At 44.1% G+C, this 18,332-nt stretch overlaps 1 protein-coding gene across 1 annotated transcript; it reads left to right on the forward strand.

Moving 5' to 3' along the window:
- Positions 1 to 328: 328 nt before the first annotated feature.
- VDAC1 (voltage dependent anion channel 1) lies at positions 329 to 17,570 on the forward strand. Its single transcript, XM_054217712.1, has 9 exons — positions 329 to 456; positions 7,344 to 7,413; positions 7,981 to 8,030; positions 8,715 to 8,867; positions 8,958 to 9,010; positions 11,874 to 12,101; positions 15,130 to 15,280; positions 15,667 to 15,724; positions 16,566 to 17,570. The coding sequence occupies exons 2-9, from the start codon at positions 7,347 to 7,349 to the stop codon at positions 16,655 to 16,657; spliced, it is 852 nt and encodes a 283-aa protein (XP_054073687.1). The 5' UTR covers positions 329 to 456; positions 7,344 to 7,346; the 3' UTR covers positions 16,658 to 17,570.
- The last annotated feature ends 762 nt before the right edge of the window (positions 17,571 to 18,332 follow it).

Consider the following 18,332-nt stretch of genomic DNA (forward strand, 5'->3'; position numbering starts at 1 on the left):
GGTGGGAGGTTTCCCTGCCCAGGGCAGGGGGTGGCACTGGATGGGCTTTAAGGTCCCTTCCAACCCAAACCATTCTGGGGTTCAATGATTCTATTTCTAGGTAATTCTAATTCAAAAACTAACTCCAAATGGGGAGCTCCCACCAGTGCTGGGGATGCCGGTGCCCTGGGCGGCTCCGGGGCACTTGGGGGACGCTGTGCCGGGACCCACCGCCGCTCCCTCGTGCCCGGGCAGCCGGTCGGGACCCCGTGCCCGGTGCGGCGGCAGATCCCGCCCCGCCGCCCGCCCCCTCCCGCCCGTCCCTCCCCCCCTCCCTCTCTCCCGCCCCGTCCCCGCCCGCCATCACGCAGCCGCCGCCGCAGAGCCCGGGGAGGCGCCGGGCAGGGGCAGCCGCCGCCGGAGGAGGCCGAGGCGGGAGCGGGGAGGCTGCTGCTGCTGCCGCCGCGGCGGGGGCAGGTAGGGCCGGGGAGAGACACACACGCCGGGGGGACCCGGGTATCGTCCCTCTGTTGCCCCCTCCGAGCCGGGGGTCGGCGGCGGCCGGTCACGGGTGGGAGCGGGGGTGAACGCGCGGCGACCCGGGGGAGGGATTTTGGGAGCCGCGGACACGCCGGAATGGGAATAACTGTTTTCTTACGTAATGCCGGGCGTGACGACATCAGGGCCTGCTTCGGTGGCGCCCGGGGGGTTGTGACATGGGAGGGCGGCGAGGCGGGGGCAGGTGGGTGCGGGGTGCGGCCAGGCGCGATGCCGGCGGCCGTGCGGGTGGTGGGGAGGGTGGTGAGGGTGATGGGGATGATGGTGGCGATGATGGTGATGATCCGCCCGGATCGGTCCAGCTGCTGGCCCTGTGACGGGGATTTAAAGGTCAATCGGCCACCGAGGTGCCGGCAGGTTCCTCCGCAAACGCTTCCGCAAGCGGGAATCGATTTTCATCTTCCTCGGGAGCGAAGGTCATGGGTGGCCGCACCTGCCTGGATTTAGCCCCGTTTCAGTGCCACCTGCCTGGATTTTGCCCCGCTTTAGCGCTGCCATCCCTTCCACCTCGCCCTGGGATCCTTTCTGCAGGTTGGCAAATTCACCCCGACGTGCACCAAAACCCCAAACCCCACCCCAAGCAGCCAGACTGATTTTTGTTTCATTTTATTCTGCTTATTCGCAAAATGTAGCTCTTTGCTGTGTGTGTGTGTTTAAAAATGAGCTTAAAAATCCCGAGGACTCGGTTTTCACCTCCCGAACCAGGCAGCAGTGCAGTCGCCTCCATTCTGCCTCGTCACGTCCTTCGCTGGGAACAACTCTTGCTGGAGGGTGAAAGACTCATTTAGTCTTTGGGCATTTGTGAGAAAAAAAGTAACAAAATTTTCTGAAAACGAAGTGGAGCTGACTCATCCCAACTGACCGAGGCAGGGTTGTGTCCCTGGGGAATATTTATAGCGATGCCAGCTGAAACGGATCCCATCTCGTCTCTCGACGGCTGAGTGAGGATCAGAAGCGCGTTGCGGTTTGTTTTATTCAGTGCAGCAGATGGTTGAATAATCACCTGTCTTGTGGTGTTTCATCTATGAAATTTTGCCAGAATGCCTTAAAAAAAATTGCTTTTGCACTGTTGAAAAGACTTCCCAGATTAGTTCTTTCCCCCAGCACTCTCCATTGAAGGATGATGCTGATCCCCAGACTGCACCTTTTCTTCCTGCCCGTGTTTCGGGTGGCGTGTGTTGGGGCGTGATGGTGGGTGTGATGGTGCGTGGGACATCCCCGGTGGTCGCTGTAGCCGCAGGAGTGATGTCCCCATCACTGGCTCCCAGTGGGAGGCAGTCGGGAAGTGCAGGCCCTCCTGCGTTTGGCATCTGCTGCAGGTAGAGAAAAACCCCTCCACTGGCTCCGGTGTGGTGGATGCTCCTCTTCTGTGGGAGGCAATTGCGCCGGAAAACGAAGTGCTGTTTTAATTAGTCATCCCCATTGATCTGACGCTGGGTGTTCCCACAGCGGGGCCGGGAGCGAGGGACGTGTCCCTTCTTGAGTGCTGTGCCGGGGCCTGCGCCAGCCGTGCCCCTGCCGCGATGGTGGCACGGGGTGGGACAGCAGCACAGCTCGCTCCCTCTGCAGATAGCTGGAAGAAAACAGGGAGGTAACCTGCGTCTTTAATTTAACGTACAGGGTATGTTCTTTGTTCTTGCCTTGCAGTTTTAGTAAGTACAGTAGCTACAGCAGGCTGCAATATCCCCCAACTTTATTTAATTGATACTTATATGTGATAGTTAATAAGGGGTTGCCATACAACGTTGTCGTTCATAAGTTATACCCATATAATTAGGAGCAGGCTTTTTCTTTCTTTAATTCCATAAATATTAGTATAGACTAAATCATAATATTTACGTTTGCTTTTAAGGGGTTTATTGCCTCTGTGCTCCTGCGTTTATTGGGCTACAGAGATACTGCAAAAAACAATCTTAAAAAACTAAATCTGCTTCATCATGTATGTAGTTGAAAAGCAAAGCCATGGTGGGAGGGCCATGATCCCGGCAGTCTCAGAGGGATGCTGCATGGGTTTACTGATACCTGCGTGAAAGAAATTGTGGACTCCAAGGTCTTAAATTTAGAGTCATGGTGGTGCATGGATAATATGACGTCAGCACCTTAGCAAGTTAGGGCAAAAAGTGTTGTTGAGTATTGTGTCCCACAACGCGGGGTATTTACAAATCACGTGCTTATACTGGCTTCTCAAAAGACTTGTGAATGTGCCAAACTTGATATATCAGGAAGAAATTGTTTGCTGTGAGGGTGGTGAGCCCCTGGCCCAGGTTGCCCAGAGAAGCTGTGGCTGCCCCATCCCTGGAGGGGTTCAAGGCCAGGTTGGACGGGGCTTGGAGCAACCTGGTGTGGTGGGAGGTGTCCCTGCCCAGGGCAGGGGGTGGCACTGGATGGGCTTTAAAGGTCCCTTCCAACCCAAAGCGTTCTATGATTCTATGATGTTTGACCTCAGCGGGACTGCTCATGTATTTACAGTTAAGCATGTTTCACCTCTCTGCAGATTTAGGCTTCTGAACCCAATTCAAAGCAGGCTGTAGTGGTGACTTGAATGGATTAGGGATCTGGACCATAAAACCCAAACTGCGGAGCCAGCCCCGTGCTCACCCATCAGGCTGGGATGTCGGATGGTGGGACAGGGACCTGTCGACACCACCCCATTGGATGGTGGGACAGGGACACTGGTGCCGCGCGGAGCTGGTGACTGTGGCTGCCCTGCCATGGTATGTGGAGAGAGCTGGGCCCTGTTCTGCCCAAGAGCAAAAGCACCGTCCTTCAGGGTCTATTTATTGATACAACATGTGTTGGTTGGGAGATGACACCGCACAAGCTGGGGGTCAAGAAGGGCTGGTGGGACGTGTCCCCCGCAGCCGTTAGTGTCACCTCTTCAGTTACCATCTCTCTCGTGGAGATGGGGAGCAGAACTTTTCGGAACTACTGCTACCATCAAGAAATGGTACACGAGTTCAAATTTATTAGGAAAAAATGTGGCTAGGGTAAGGTTAAATCCAAGCTTTTTATTCTCTTAGGCTTGGATCTGATAGACTTCATGGGAATTTTATTCTTATCATGGATTTTATTCTTATCTCAAATTTTTAGATTGCTCCTTCCCCTCCTGTAAATATCATGAAGTTGATAAGTCTGTGTAGGGAAACTTTAACTCGGGCATGTAAGAGAGCTGTGAAGCAGAGATGAGTTTTCCTTTGGTTGCAGCCAGTCCTTACGTTTGCCAAGGGCACCCTGGGGCTTTGCTGCCTATTGGGCTGATTTTGATTTAATTACCCAGAACTGCATTGTAAGGTGAAAAGTTTGCCATCTGTGACACTGGAAAATATTCAGATTTGGCCTGCTTGGAAGCGCTTTGTCTTTAATGAAATCTTCACTAGGGCTGGCTCTTGGGTAGGAAGGAAGCCTCCAATTTTCTCCCTGTGGCAGCTGTAAATTCACGGAGTTCAGGTTTTCTTCAGCCATGACTCGTGTGCGCTACAGTATTTCCTACTCAAGAAAATTAAAATATTTTCCTACTTAGAGCGTATATATTCTGCTTGGCCTGCTCTGTGTGAGAGTCGGGGTACGCAGTCACTCAGAGCTATTTGCACAGTTGGACAAGGATAAAAGCAATGAATTCATTTCAGCACTAACCTAATCTGGGTTAATGTGCTGGGATCCCGCTGGTGAAAAGCAAGGGCACTTGGCCACTGCCATTCCTTGATCCTTTAAGAGTTTGAATCCCTGTTAAGCATGCTTGTCTTACAACCTGCACTCGCTCAGGATGTAATCAGTTTTGTTTTCCATCTGTTAAACAAGACGCTTCTGATTAGCCAGCGCAAACAGAAATAATTATTTTTGTTCTTGCTGACAACAGCAAGGTTAACCACCAGGTACGCAGCTCGTAGTGCTTTCCACACTCAGCAGTTTTAAACACCTTGCTCTGAGTGCATTACATGATTTGCCTTACAACCGGCAGGGATTTGGCTTTCAGTTTTGTCCCTTAATTATAGTAATTGCCTAAGTGGAGATCTCGACGTGTCCCACTGTCCTGCAGCCCCAGCCCAGACTGCAGCCACGGAGCCGCCTGTCGCAGCTCAGCCACTTGCCGAGACACGCAATGGAGAGGCACAAACGGCACTGGGAGCAAAACTTGGCTTCGTGGGCTTGGATAAGGGAAAAACGTAACCTACAAAACCCAAACCAAAAGCATACCGCGTGCAGTTTTCAAGAAAATATTTTGATTTTACCAAGTCACTCAAAGGGACTGTTGATAAAATATACCTGGTGGATTCCAAAATGCAGTTGGCAGAGCACTGCATTGTCTTTCAACACAATGCTTATTTGATTTCCAAATGCAGGGGTTTTTAACATTTTTAATGTTTGATGATGCTAAATGGAGATACCCATCAGAGGGTTCTCATGAGGCCGGGCTGCTCCGGCAGGGACGAAGCGTTTCCTGGACACAGGCATCCCTTGGGGAATTGCCCATCCCTCTCCTGAGCACTGCCTTAGGCGCTGGCTTTAAGCTGTCATCTCCAGGCAGGGCGTTTTGCTCTGCTTCTAGTGACTTTAATAAGGAGCAGAGGAGTTACTTAAAGAAATCTGTTAATACTTGGTTTGGGTTTATGTGTGCGTATGTTCTTTATTTTTTAAAGGCTGGTTTTGTGTCTAGATATTAAATCCCTGCTTTCATGTTCACACAAAACACGGAGAGAGACATTTAGGTCTAATATAATCAGCTAAAACTGCTTTAGAATATGGAATACCTTTTCTTCTTTTTAATTTAACTGTTTAGCTGCTTATGTATTTGGGGCTGCATCTTATTACTGAATTATAACTGGAAAGAGATGCCATGCATCCAGGTAGTCTCTGCAGCTGAAGCTACACCACAGCATGCGCCCTTGTATCCTACTTTATGTATGTTCTGAGAAGACTCTTTGCTTTTATTTAGCCACCAGATCTGTTTTGTTCCCTCTAGGACAGGGATTCTTCATTTATGCAATAGCAATATCCTGCTTGAACAGGCTACAGCTTGTTGGATGGAGTGCTCGAGGCGGTGAGTGGCTGCTGGAGCTCCTTCCGCGCTGGTGGTGGTGTGCTTGGCCCGAGACCGGCAGCTAAGTCCACAGCCAGGAAGACTCTTTAGAGCACCCCTTGTATTCCATTTGGGGTTTAAAAGAACAGTTTTTTGCTAATATTGAATAGTCTGGAGTAAGGATTGGCAGGCAGTTTTTTTAAGCATTTGCACGCTTGTGTAATAAACTGCTTATTACTTTTGCACAACCAAAAAGTTTGGGAATATGGAATTTTAGTGTAACATTGCTTATCAGGAGGACCAGCTTTATAAGTATGATTTATCTCCTTTGCTGTTTTAAAATTATGAAATCTTGTCTATAAAAGTGTACAGCATTTCAGATTGTTTGACTTTGCTTCCATAGAAGAAATTCCTGTACTTGGATAAGAAAGTCGGTGTGGTTGGGTTGTTCCCCTCGGGATCCCATTTTCTCCTCCGTACACAATGAGGCAGTTTTCTCAGTGGCAGAGAAAACGGGATGCATTCAATTTCTTGCGGGAGTCCATTGAGCTAAGAACGGCCAGGGCTTACGTTGGCCCTACGTGGCAATGTGGGCATCCCTATGACAAAGCCTGCTGGGGAGACAGAGCTGCCCTGCGGCGCCCACCCTGCGGGGCTGGTGCCTGCTCTGGGCTGTGCTGAGAGCTCCGGGTGACTTCTGCCTGCCCAAGCCAGGTTGGAGCAACCCTCCCGACTGCCTGGCTTCACCCTCCAGCATCCCTTCTGCCTTCCTGGGCCTCAGCAAGCTGAGAAAGTTGGGGTTGTTCAGCCTGGAGAAGACTCCGGGGAGACCTTAGAGCAGCTTTCCAGTATCTGAAGGGGGCTTATAAGAAAGCTGGAGAGGGACTTTTTATAAGGGCATGTAGTGATGGGACGAGGGGTAGTGGGGTCAAACTGGAAGAGGGGAGATTTAGATGAGATCTCAGGAAGAAATTCTTTGCTGTGAGGGTGGTGAGCCCCTGGCCCAGGTTGCCCAGAGAAGCTGTGGCTGCCCCATCCCTGGAGGTGTTCAAGACCAGGTTGGACGGGGCTTGGAGCAACCTGGTGTGGTGGGAGGTGTCCCTGCCCAGGGCAGGGGGTGGCACTGGATGGTCTTTAAGGTCCCTTCCAACCCAAACCATTCTAGGATTCTTTGATTTTTTTTTTTTTCCCCCCAGTTGATGAACAGAAAAAGTCAAAGAAATCTGCCAGTGAAGAATGACCGTTTATCAATCTTGCTGACATAAATGATACCCATTTGCTGCAGTGAATTAGGGGGGAGAGATGCTCCTGATGCTGTTCCTCTCCTGGTTAGAGTTCCTGAGTGGGTGACTTGGGGCCCTAATTCTCTGCATCACAATACATGGATCCACTGCAAGAAACAGAAGAAATGTTTCCGAGAAATGGTTTCAAAAAAAGAAGTCATTCATTCATGCATGACTTATACCAATAAGAGAACAGCAGTTAACTCTCTGGAAAGGCACAGTTAGTTTCTTTTTTTTTTTTTTTTTTTTTTTTTAAAAATATGTGTTTGTTCTGCAAGCTGTTTCTCGTCCTGGGTGGCAAATGCACGGTCATTGCTTCTGCTGGCTAATGAGCAAAATAAATCACACTCTTTGCTATAGTTACTTTCTTCAGGCTGTACTTAATTGATAGGTGGATAGAAAATAAAACTGGCTGAAATGGGCTTAAGTTTCCTGTTGCGTAACTGAATGAAATAAGTTTCTGAACACTGTAATTTCCCTTCTTGTTTTTTTTTTCTTTTTTCCAGAAAATGGCTGTTCCACCTGCTTATGCTGATCTGGGCAAATCTGCCAGAGATGTTTTCACTAAGGGATATGGTAAATAAAGCCAAGATAAATGTGGTCTTTTGCTGCCTGGCTGGTTCCTGAAAATGTTAGACTTTTATTACTTTTCTCTAAAAAATATTCCAATAATTTCCATTAGAATCCGGAGAATTCTCTATTGTAGCTTCACGTTGCCCTTGCTGTCTGGAAAGGGAGGGCAACTTACTCTTCTTGTGACAAAATTCTTCCTGCTTCCCAGACTGTTGTCTGTTTTGGAAGAAAATGGTACGATTTATTTTGACTGTTTCCTTGTATCATGAATAGGATCATTGATGTCAGTAGTTTGCTTATGAACAAAATGCTGCTCAGTATGAATAAAGACATTATTACCTAATTTGGTCCCAATTATATTGCTGAGGTCAGTAGGATTAATCAGTCAAGTGCTATCTGAAGTGAGTACGAGCTGTGTAATCTGCTTCATAAAAACACGGGGCTTTATAACTGTACCCTCGGTTTATATTTTAATAGTTCACAGGAGGTTTAGAAGGAAGTTTAAGAAATAATCATAAATGCTTTTCAAATTAACATATATATAACTCATATTTTTTACTCATCTTCTAGGTTTTGGGTTAATAAAACTTGATTTGAAAACAAAATCTGAAAATGGACTGGTGAGTTTGGAAAGACATTGAAATCCAAAACATTGCAGTGTTCTTGTGGTTACTGTATATTTCTTTTAAAAAGTAGAATCCCTTACTCTGCCCTTACCATTTTTCAGATGTAGTACTACCTTGCAAGTTACTTTTGCATTTCTAATTTTTGTATACTGTATGAGACTGTGCACGGATTAGAGGAGCAGAAAGAGTGAAGGGCTGCTTTGCAATCATGGAAATTGCTTACTCTGAGGATTGCGTTGCTGTTTGAGGCCATCCCCTGCGTGCGGAGGAAGCGTTGGTGCCTCCCTCTTGCTTCGCTGGCTTGAAGGAGGTTTCTAAATGTGCTGCACGCTGTTTTTCTTATCAGTCGCTAAACAAGTATAGTTGCAATGTAACTGTATATTGGAACTAATATTTAGAACATCGCTATGAGGCATTTGCATACTTGCATGCTGATTCACAGACAGACCTTGGACAGACGAGCGCCTTATTCCCTGTGATGCCCGTGGGAAGGGTGATCCGCACTCTGTTCCCACACCCATTCCCTTAGTGTGCGGTGATTTTCCTCTCCCACACTGAATTTCTTTGCGGGGCAAGAGTCTGTTGGTATTAATGATAAGCAAACATGTTCTTAAATCTTCTGAGAGCAAATATATATATATAAAATGTATATACATATTTATTTTTTTTTCCTTTTAGGAATTTACAAGCTCAGGTTCAGCAAACTCAGAAACCAGCAAAGTTAGTGGTAGTTTGGAAACAAAATACAAATGGGTGGAATATGGATTGATGTTCACAGAGAAGTGGAACACCGACAACACACTAGGCACCGAGATTACTCTTGAAGATCAGGTAATTTTTGACTCCAAAGATGCAATTTACAAATTAACTTCTGACAATCTCTAATTATAAATCCAACCAGTGAATTTCTTTTCTGTTCAGCTTGCACGTGGCCTGAAGCTGACCTTTGACTCCTCCTTCTCTCCTAACACTGGGTAAGAAGTGAGTAAGCTTGAGTGACAAAAAAAAGGCTTTTTTTTTTTTAATTTTCCAGAATACTGTCTTGCTTCTTTACTCTTTCTGTCCTAAGATATTGAGACAGTTAATAATCAGCCTGTGTATGATGAAATCACATACATCTGATCTAAATCTTAGTATTAACAATACGTTTTTAATTCTAAGCTATAAGAAGCAAACTTTTAAATACGGTAACGTGAAAATTATAATCAGAATTAGGATGGAAAGAAAAGGGTTTATTTTCACTCCTGTTGCTTATTTCTGGCCATGACAGAGGATGAGCTACTGTGTGAATACAAGCACTAAACAAGTCAGCTGTAATGCAAAGCTTAACAAGCTCCGGGAGCCAGTTGGCCAGGGCTCTAACGGGTTGACAGAGTAATTGGGCTCTTCTCCCGATCTGAATTTATCATCTGAATTCTTGCTGGCCACAGCGTGCCTTGGTGGTGGATGAGAATTTCTGCCATGGCGATTGGATGCCACGTTTTATGTGGGCCAGAGGGATTAAGCAGCAGCTGTAGGTCTAAATGGTGCTTTATTTTTTTTTTTTTTTTCCCCCTGATTATCTTTTTGCAAGCAGTGCTGCCAGTGAGTCAAACTACCCTGCAACATCAGGTTCCTGCGGCAGCACGTTGCGCTGCCGGCTGCTGGTTTATAGTCACAGTTCACCTTGTCCTTTAGATTTAGTGTCCTGCATTGTCAACTGCTTCCAGTCCACTCCTAATCTCTAGTGCTTGTTGATGATTATTTTTTAACTGGTAGGATTCTTAAAGAAATAAAAAAGGAAAAACCTTGTAGGAGAATGACAAGTTACAGCTCTACAGCTATTTCTTAGGCACTTCACAGACACTATAGTATCCGAGTGTCCTGGTTTGAGCAACACAGGACTGATTTCTCTTCTAATGCTTGGGAAAACTGCACTTTTAGGAGACTTTCAGTGCTCTAGTGTCTGAATTTGTAAAAATATTTACTTTATAGCCAGCTCTGGGATGCAGGTTTCAAGGTCTCAGCGTTTTCAAGCTCACCAGGTGCAGGGATGAGGAGAAGCGAGACCCGGGCACTTGACCCAAGCTGCTACAGGGTTATTTCATACCGTGAATGTCATATTCAATAGAAATTAGAAAGTTTGCTGACGAGTTCTTTCTCTCCCTTGATGGCTGCCATCCTGAGCACTCCTTGCCCCAGTGCCGGAGCCCTGAGCCCTTCCCTTCCTCCCGAAGCCGCAGCGCTCGCAGTGTCCCACATTTGCTGTCCCCTTCTGGGAGTGCACAGCTTCCTGCTGATGGAATGGGCTGAGGATAATCCTTGTATATTTTATATTGCTATCGGGATCAGTACTGGTTCTTTAGTGTTATTAATGTCAATTATCTAGTTTTATTCCATTAAATCTGTTTATAAATTGTGTATATTTCAACCTTTGGGTTTCCTTGGTTTTCCTGCTTTCCCCTTCCCAGGTGGGGAGGGGTCATTGGGTGAGAGAATAATTGTCTAAATGACAATAAATTGTTGTGGGTTCCTCAAACCATAACACTGAGATACAGTGATTGCTGTGTGGGAGGACTGTTATAATTAGACGAAACAGAGTGAGGTTCAACGCTGGTGTGACCTGGTTTAGGTTGACAGGGGTGCATCATGTCTGAATACGAGACACCTTCGCCCCCTTCCTTCCTACTTACTGGCTGTGATGCATCTTTCAACGGGAGAACTCATTTTTAGGAGCGCTTGGTGTTAACTTGCCTCTGTCCCTGTCGACATTGGTGGGAGAGGTATCGCTGACTTTTAGAGAAGCTGCAGACGAGCTAATGCTGAGTGCTTTTGGCACTCCTGCTCTTTAATTCTGATTTTGCAAAACACAAGAAATTCCTGAGTCCAAAATAATGATAACTCTATGTGAGATCTCTATGTGGGTCTGATACAGCATTGAAAGAATTCTTGGAGACTGTTTCTGTTAGCTGAAGTGAAAGGTTGATTTGAAATTTCAAATTAGCCTGACTTTTCCAGAAAGATTTCAGTAAAAGATTTGGTCAAAGACAGAAGACACTTGTAAAGACAGAAGAAAAAAATCTCAACTAAGAGTAGCTGAATATATTAGATGTAACTCTTTTACCTTGTGAGGGTCTGCACCCTTGCTGTAAACTGACCTAAGGACGCATGAGAAAACACTGTTCTGGCCAATAGTATAAAAAGAAACAAGTGACTCAGTGTAAGTTTATTTCTGCTCTCACCTGGCAGCTTTCCAGTGGCTGTAACCGCTAAACGTCATAAAGCATCTTAAGGAGAAAGCAGGGTGTCAGAGCTGCTGAAGCAGCCGACTTCCTCAGCAGCAGAGACTTTCCCTCAGGACGCTGGAGGCAAAGTAGTGATTTCTTGATGTCTGTCACAGTAAATGAGATTACCCAGTTCACTAGGATTGTCTAAAAATTGTTTGTTTGGGAAAGGCCAACTACTGTTGACGTTCTGTGGCAAACCTGTAAACTGATGCAGTTCTGTTTCCTTGCCTGCATCTCCCAAACTTCCAAAACCATCAGATTAATTGGAGGTGAGGATTTGCTTTGTCACCTCCTCTCTGGTTTATTGTGCTGCTGCTTTCCAAAACACAGCCCAGAAGTGCTCAGTGGGGCACTACACCACGTTTCATTGCTTGATTGCCAATAATTCACTGTAGCTGAATTAGGGTTTTGCAAATGTGGAAGGTAAGAAGGTGATATATTACTTGGCTCTCCAGGTGTGTATACTTTGTCTTTGGCGACTATTACACTGAATTAAAGTAACTGATTCGATTGAATTGCTACCTACAAGCGTATCTTTTCAAAGATATGAGATTCTTTCTTTTCTCTTTAGGAAAAAGAGCGCTAAAGTTAAGACAGGGTACAAAAGGGACCACATCAACATTGGCTGCGACATGGATTTCGATATTGCCGGCCCTTCAATACGTGGCGCTCTGGTGGTTGGCTATGAGGGGTGGCTGGCAGGCTACCAAATGACTTTTGAGACAACAAAGTCCAGAGTAACCCAGAGCAACTTTGCTGTTGGCTACAAGACTGATGAATTCCAGCTTCATACTAATGTGTAAGTATTGGCAGACAGGCATTAAAAAGGAATTTGAAAGGCTTTTACTGCTTACTAGAACAATTAAAGAGATGGAGTTTCAGCAGCGGTGAAAGAGGGAATGGTGGATTTGAAATTACTTCTTCATTTAAGCTGGCAAGCTGCATTAACTTTTCTTTGAGTTATGTGGGTGAGGGAGTGCATGACAGAAGGAACTGGAACTCACTGAGCGCTCAAGCATCCACTGTCTATCCTTCTAACAGATAAGGATTATTAGAATCTAGCAGTGGAATAATACAACAAGTGGGTTACAAAAATATTCTTTGTGCAAAGTTGAAATAAAAGCAATGCCTTCCTTTTGCACATGTCAAAATCGAATAAAATGGTGTTTTGATCTGTAGATAAAGAGTTAATCAGAGGATGAACAAGAACAGACAAAAGGGAATGAATGGAAGAGATGTGGACCGGGTTTGTTTTAGTACTGGAAGGGATATGGTATAAAAGTTTGTTTTATTATTGTAACTCCTAATAATCTATTTACACAAGCAGTTGTCCTTTCTGAATGCAAGAGCAGTGGGAAACCAGGACCAAATTCCATGAAAACCCCAATTTCTCTGTCTGCTGTTCCTCTTAAAAAAAGTGATTTATGCCTTTGGGAAAGGCAGTTTTTTAAGATTAGGCAATCCCTAATCCATCCCCCCCACCCCCCCCCCCCTTCCCAGTCCCTTGGGTAATTGGATATTTTGCACGTAGCAGGGCTAAGGCAGGCTGTTCCCATTTGGGGGATGAACAACTGCTCTGCTTTACTGGAGCTGCCTCTTCAAAGGCTTTCTCTTCTGTTTCATGCTGTTTTGTAGTGATCTGGTTTAGGAAGCTCAAACTGCCTGATGGAACAACTGAACCTTCCCAGCCCAGACAGTGTGTTTGAGGGATTGCCAAAACCCCAAAAATGTGGGCAGAAAACTTTAATCAAAACAAAATGCGGGGTCCTCCTCCGCTCCCTAGTTAGGAGTTATTCCTTCAAGCACAATGACTTTCAACTTTCTACACTGTAGCAGTTCAAAACATTGTATTATCGGCTTTTGCTATAAAAGGCTGTAATTATTATTACTCTTAATTAAAGCAACGGCAGAAAATAACTTTATAACAGCAGCAGGGGGTCTACTGTTTCTTGGATTCCTGAGGGTGTTTCTTAGGTTGCTCTTCCTGTACGTGGATGATAAATCATCCTCAGGATGATAAATCATTTTCAGGAGGATGCCTGGGTTCTTTATTTAATATTCTTCCTCTACCAATTAACAGGCAAAACCATAAATGTATGATAGGAATAGAAATCTTCTTTATTGATATTAATAGATGAGTTAGGTATTGATGTGTTTTATCTTTGAAATGTGTCAGAATTTTTATATAATCCCAGACACAGTTGTGTGTGGAACTCCCGCGGCTTGGTGGTTGTATCTAGAGACTTCAGTGTCTCCCAGGGATGCTGTGGCAGAGCTGATAATTTCACTAGGTGGGGCTTGAAACACTGTCTTTCCTTCCTGGCGCTACTCAGAGCAGCTGGGGACTTTAGCAAGTTACTTTCCTTAACGGTGCCTTAATATAGTAATTTTTATAGGGGGGATAATGCTTTTTAAATCTACATCTGAAAAGTGCTATTATTACCATTGGAATTAAAAGGAGGTTTGACTTTTTAATTATTTTTTTTTATAATAAGTGATAACTAAAGGGAGGTAGGGCTGGATTCTAGTTTTAAATATGACTTTCCTCATTTTTTTAAGCATAGCTCAGACCGCCCCCCCCTAATGTTGCAGGTCAAGACAGAGCTGTGTGGGAACCTTGCACAGAATCTGCCTGTATAACCAGCTCTCCTCACTCCTTTTTAACCCCTCCTTTTCTTGAGAGCCAAGCACATGCAGCTTTATGTGAGCTTCAGGCTTATCTGAAGTAAGTATTGTAGTGTTTTTCTGGAAGAATTGCTCTAACTATTAAAAAAGCTGCTGCTATTGCTTGATCTTTTAAATAGGCATTTTGCTACTGTTTGTGCAATTGGTACGAACAAAGGAATGTCAGGCCAAAGGGGTAAAAGTGAAAAGATTCCAAATCTGCCCCTTCTTTTAATCACTAAAGGTTTCGTATACTCTAATAATTGGAGCCAGATTATTTCATGGTTTAGAAATAAGTATTTTATTTATCTTCCTGTGGTTTAAAGCCTGTTTTGTACAATATGTTTGTATCCTCTTTTAAGAAAAACAGCGGAAATGGAAATTCAGATGCTCACTGGTTTACAAGGAGTGCAAGGCTGTTAGAAGTCTTTTGCTCTTGTTTTTATGACTTGCATGCTCTAACGTTTTGCATTTTGTTTACCACGCTTTATTCCCTGTGTAGTAATTGGAAGCTGTGCTACTCGGTAGCAGCAGTAGAAGGCTGTCATCATTCAGCTGTTGGCCAGTGCTCTCTGCAAAGTTAAACCTGGTTTCATCTCAATTTCTAGTAGAGAGAAATCTATAGTACAGATGTACCGTAAGGACTATTGCAGATGCTATTCATTTGCAAAAGCCGATAGACTTGGACATTAAATTGGCATCTTTGCTTCTGATGCAGTTCATCTGTGCCTGGTAAAAGCCTGCTGGCGAGGCGGTGCTCGGGCTCGGTGACGGGGTACAGCCCTTTCGGGGCACTAGGGAGCTGTATGCCTGGGAAAATAATTATTTCAGACATACACAAAGCGGAATAATTCTCTTTATTACACAAGACTCCCATCTAGAGAGAAGGGAAATTGGAAGCTGTCATCATTAGTCTGTTTTTGATAGTTTGTCCTGGCTTTATTTCAGTTTCATAAGTTGTTTGTTGAAATATAGTAACCATCAATGAATTTAGGCATTTAAAAATGACTTTATAACCATCTGGCCTAATGTCTTTATCTTAGTTGTTACAGGGATAGTAAATGAGGTGTAAGTGAATGTTCTGCAAATATAGACCTTACTGGAAAAAAATAAATTATTGTTTTGGGGCGCAGTTTAAAACTAGAGTAATGCATTCCTTCCAGGAATGATGGAACGGAATTTGGAGGCTCCATTTACCAGAAGGTGAATGATAAACTGGAAACTGCCGTGAACCTGGCTTGGACAGCCGGTAATAGCAACACTCGCTTTGGAATAGCAGCCAAGTACCAGATTGACCCAGATGCCTCTTTTTCCGTGAGTGCTATGCATGTACATTCATAAGCATTTGAAAATAGGCTCCTGGAGCTGGAATGTGAAGCAACCTTTGCATCAGTCAAGTGCGGTTTTGATGCAGTTCTGTGGTGCGTAGTTGGCACATGTTTCTATTTGTTTTGGTTTTGGCAGCATGAAAGCACATCTATTGCGTTTTCCTTAAAAGTGACACAGAATGTTTTATTGTATTGTCAGGCATTGTTTTGAGATGTTAATTTTGAGGCAAAATTAACTCTAGGTATTTTTTTTTTTGTGATTTAAAACCTGAAATCCTTTACCTGCTTAAAATGTGTTATTTAATTTTTAAGTACGAAGGACTTTGAAGAAAGATAGAAAATTATTTACATACAGTATTTTTTCCCTTTAAGGCTAAAGTGAACAACTCCAGTCTGATTGGATTAGGATACACTCAGACTTTAAAGCCAGGTAAGTCTATGCAGAAGAAATTCAGCCATCAATAACTGGTATTTCAGTCTGGAACTATCAAAAAGGGTTTTTGTGACAAAACATTATAAATATTTTCTAACATTGCTGTCGTGCATGTCAACCCAGCAATGAACTTTTCCAGGGACTGCTCTGTTAATTGTGGATGTGTATTGGAAGGAGAATTATTAGAGACCACCATTCGCTGGGCTGTCAGATACTCTTTTATGTTGATACAAACTATATCTACAATTAGGGGTTTCACAGATAAGTAAATGTGTTTTTCATACTTTCAGAGCCTTCCTGTTACTGAGTTTATTTTGCTTGAAAATGTGACTTTCTCAAGGTCCCCTGGTCCAGGAAGAGGACAACCTTACTGCTGTGAAATTGGTTTTAATGTAGTCTAATAAATCTGCTGCCAGAATACCAAGCAGATTGACATGAGATATTACAGTTGACAGGGCTTGGGCCTTTTCATACCTAGATTTTAAAGTGGTTTAGAAAGGAGGGTATGTATCAAAGTCCCCATTTTTCATAATACTGGACTCTAAAATTAGATTAATCAGCAGACCAGCAGCAGCGAAGTGACTCAGAGCTTTAATTACTTCGAGTGATAAAAAGCAGAGTGTGTCACCGTGGTTTATTATAACTTTCATAATTCAGAAAGATTTCATATCTGCAAATTGTTTTAAAATGCCCAGTCCTTACAAGGCTAGCTGCCAAATTACGTTAACCTTGCTACCCAATAAATTAAAGCAGCAATACAGACACTGCACTTACTGAACGTAAAGCTCATTCCAGGTTTGAACAGTTGTCTTTTCTCTCATTTTTCTCTATTTCGCAGGTATCAAACTGACATTGTCGGCTTTGTTGGATGGCAAGAATGTCAACGCAGGTGGTCACAAACTTGGTCTAGGACTGGAATTTGAAGCATAAGGAGTGATTCTGCAATCACTGATGGGAAAATACAGCATAGCTACCTTCAGAATATAGTGTACCTTTCAATGTTTTATGTCTGGGATGCAAGTATTGCTAAGTATCAGTCCTGCTAGTCCTGGTTAAAGACAGCTAAGCTTTAAAGATGATGTTGTTAAAGAAGTGGAGACAAAAGCATAAAAAAATTAATCCTAATTCCAGGCTTTTTTTTTTTTTTTGAATGTTATTGCCCATCACATCTGTCAGCTGCCACATGATAGGAAGTAGGAAGGTACTGATTACCTTTACTGACATATCGACTGCACAAGGAATACGTTAATGTGGTATAAAACCTGAGACACTAAGAACCACTGACCACTAATTGTACTGTTAATTCCATAAGCAAAATGATCCGACACTTACGGATTTAATTCACAATGGAATGTGCAAACTTGTCTGAAAAAGGGATTTTTTTTTTTAAATTTTTTTTTTTTTAAGTAGGCATTTCATGAATGTCTATGGTTTTTCTTTTTTTGGTTACCTTACACCTACAGCTGTCTCCAGGATGCTTTAGGTTGTCCACCTTGTGTAAGTCCATTGCAGAGGAGGTTCGATGTGACTCAGCCAATACTACCTGTCCTGTGTTGTGGTTCCTTTCCCTTGCACTGACTGGAAAGCTTCTAAGACGGGGCCATAATCAGGGAAGAGTCTTTGTAACTGCAATCACATAGTTGCGTCACTGAATTTCAAACGGACTTTTGTTTTATTACCACTTTTTTTTAGGAACTAAATGGGTACATTTTTAGAGAGTCTTCCATTTTGTGTGGAACTAGACCCCAAAATGCTGTACTTGACACTACTAAAAATGGATTAAAAAACCCAAACCCAACTTGAATAAAATATTGAAATGTCACCTTTTACTTTGTCTTTATATTAATTGTGAGAACAATTTTGTATTCATTATGGGCTCCAGAAGCAAACTGGCAACATCTTAGTGCGTATTTTGTACCACACAAACAAAAAATACTTAGTAGATTTAAGTTCCAGACATGGCCGTGTTCTTAGTGCTCGCTAAGCCCTGGCAACTGCACATATACATGTGTTTAGGTCATGGAGAAAACAAGGTGAAATGAGTTGTTTGTCTTTCATTGCTAAGTTGAATTACCTTTCTGTAAGCAAATAGGTGCGAGCAAGGAAGTCATCTGCCGGGATAAGCCTCAGTGGCTTTTCATTAAAACTTGCTCGTTTTTCCTGTGTAAGCGATGGGTGTGGATGGTGTGCAGATGGCAAGAGGCGGCGGTCCAAGAGGATGTGCCCGATGAGGCAATGGCGTTAACAACATGGCGAGACGGGTATATCCGCCTCAGCCACAGCCTGCAAATTGCACAATGCCAGCTGCCATCCCTCTTAGCACAGCCCGTTCCCGTGTATTTCCTAGTGGGTCTTATCTCAAATGTTTTCACTTTACACTCCTGTGGGAAGTAATCCTCTGCTAGAATTCACCAAGCAAATCACATGCAGCCAGCTCGCAGTAACTTGGCAGAGGCTCAAAATTAATTTACGTTCCTGTAGGTTGTGCAGGGCTTGTGTTCTGTGTCGCCGTTAAACCTTTGGGCTCCTTGTTCTTAGTTTTTGTCATGATCTGTGTTTTGGAATGTGTTCTCCCGAGCCCAGCTTCAAGGCTTCTCTCAGGGCT

This window comes from Rissa tridactyla, chromosome 11 (assembly GCF_028500815.1).
Source record: "Rissa tridactyla isolate bRisTri1 chromosome 11, bRisTri1.patW.cur.20221130, whole genome shotgun sequence".
Classification (NCBI taxonomy): domain Eukaryota; kingdom Metazoa; phylum Chordata; class Aves; order Charadriiformes; family Laridae; genus Rissa; species Rissa tridactyla.

Excerpts from the sequence above, each read along its gene's own strand:
- VDAC1 (XM_054217712.1), top strand. The coding sequence starts at position 7,347 with ATGGCTGTTCCACCTGCTTATGCTGATCTGGGCAAATCTGCCAGAGAT. Across the intron at positions 8,868-8,957 it reads AGATTACTCTTGAAGATCAG|CTTGCACGTGGCCTGAAGCT; the intron begins GTAATTTTTGAC and ends TTTTCTGTTCAG. Across the intron at positions 12,102-15,129 it reads TTCCAGCTTCATACTAATGT|GAATGATGGAACGGAATTTG; the intron begins GTAAGTATTGGC and ends CATTCCTTCCAG.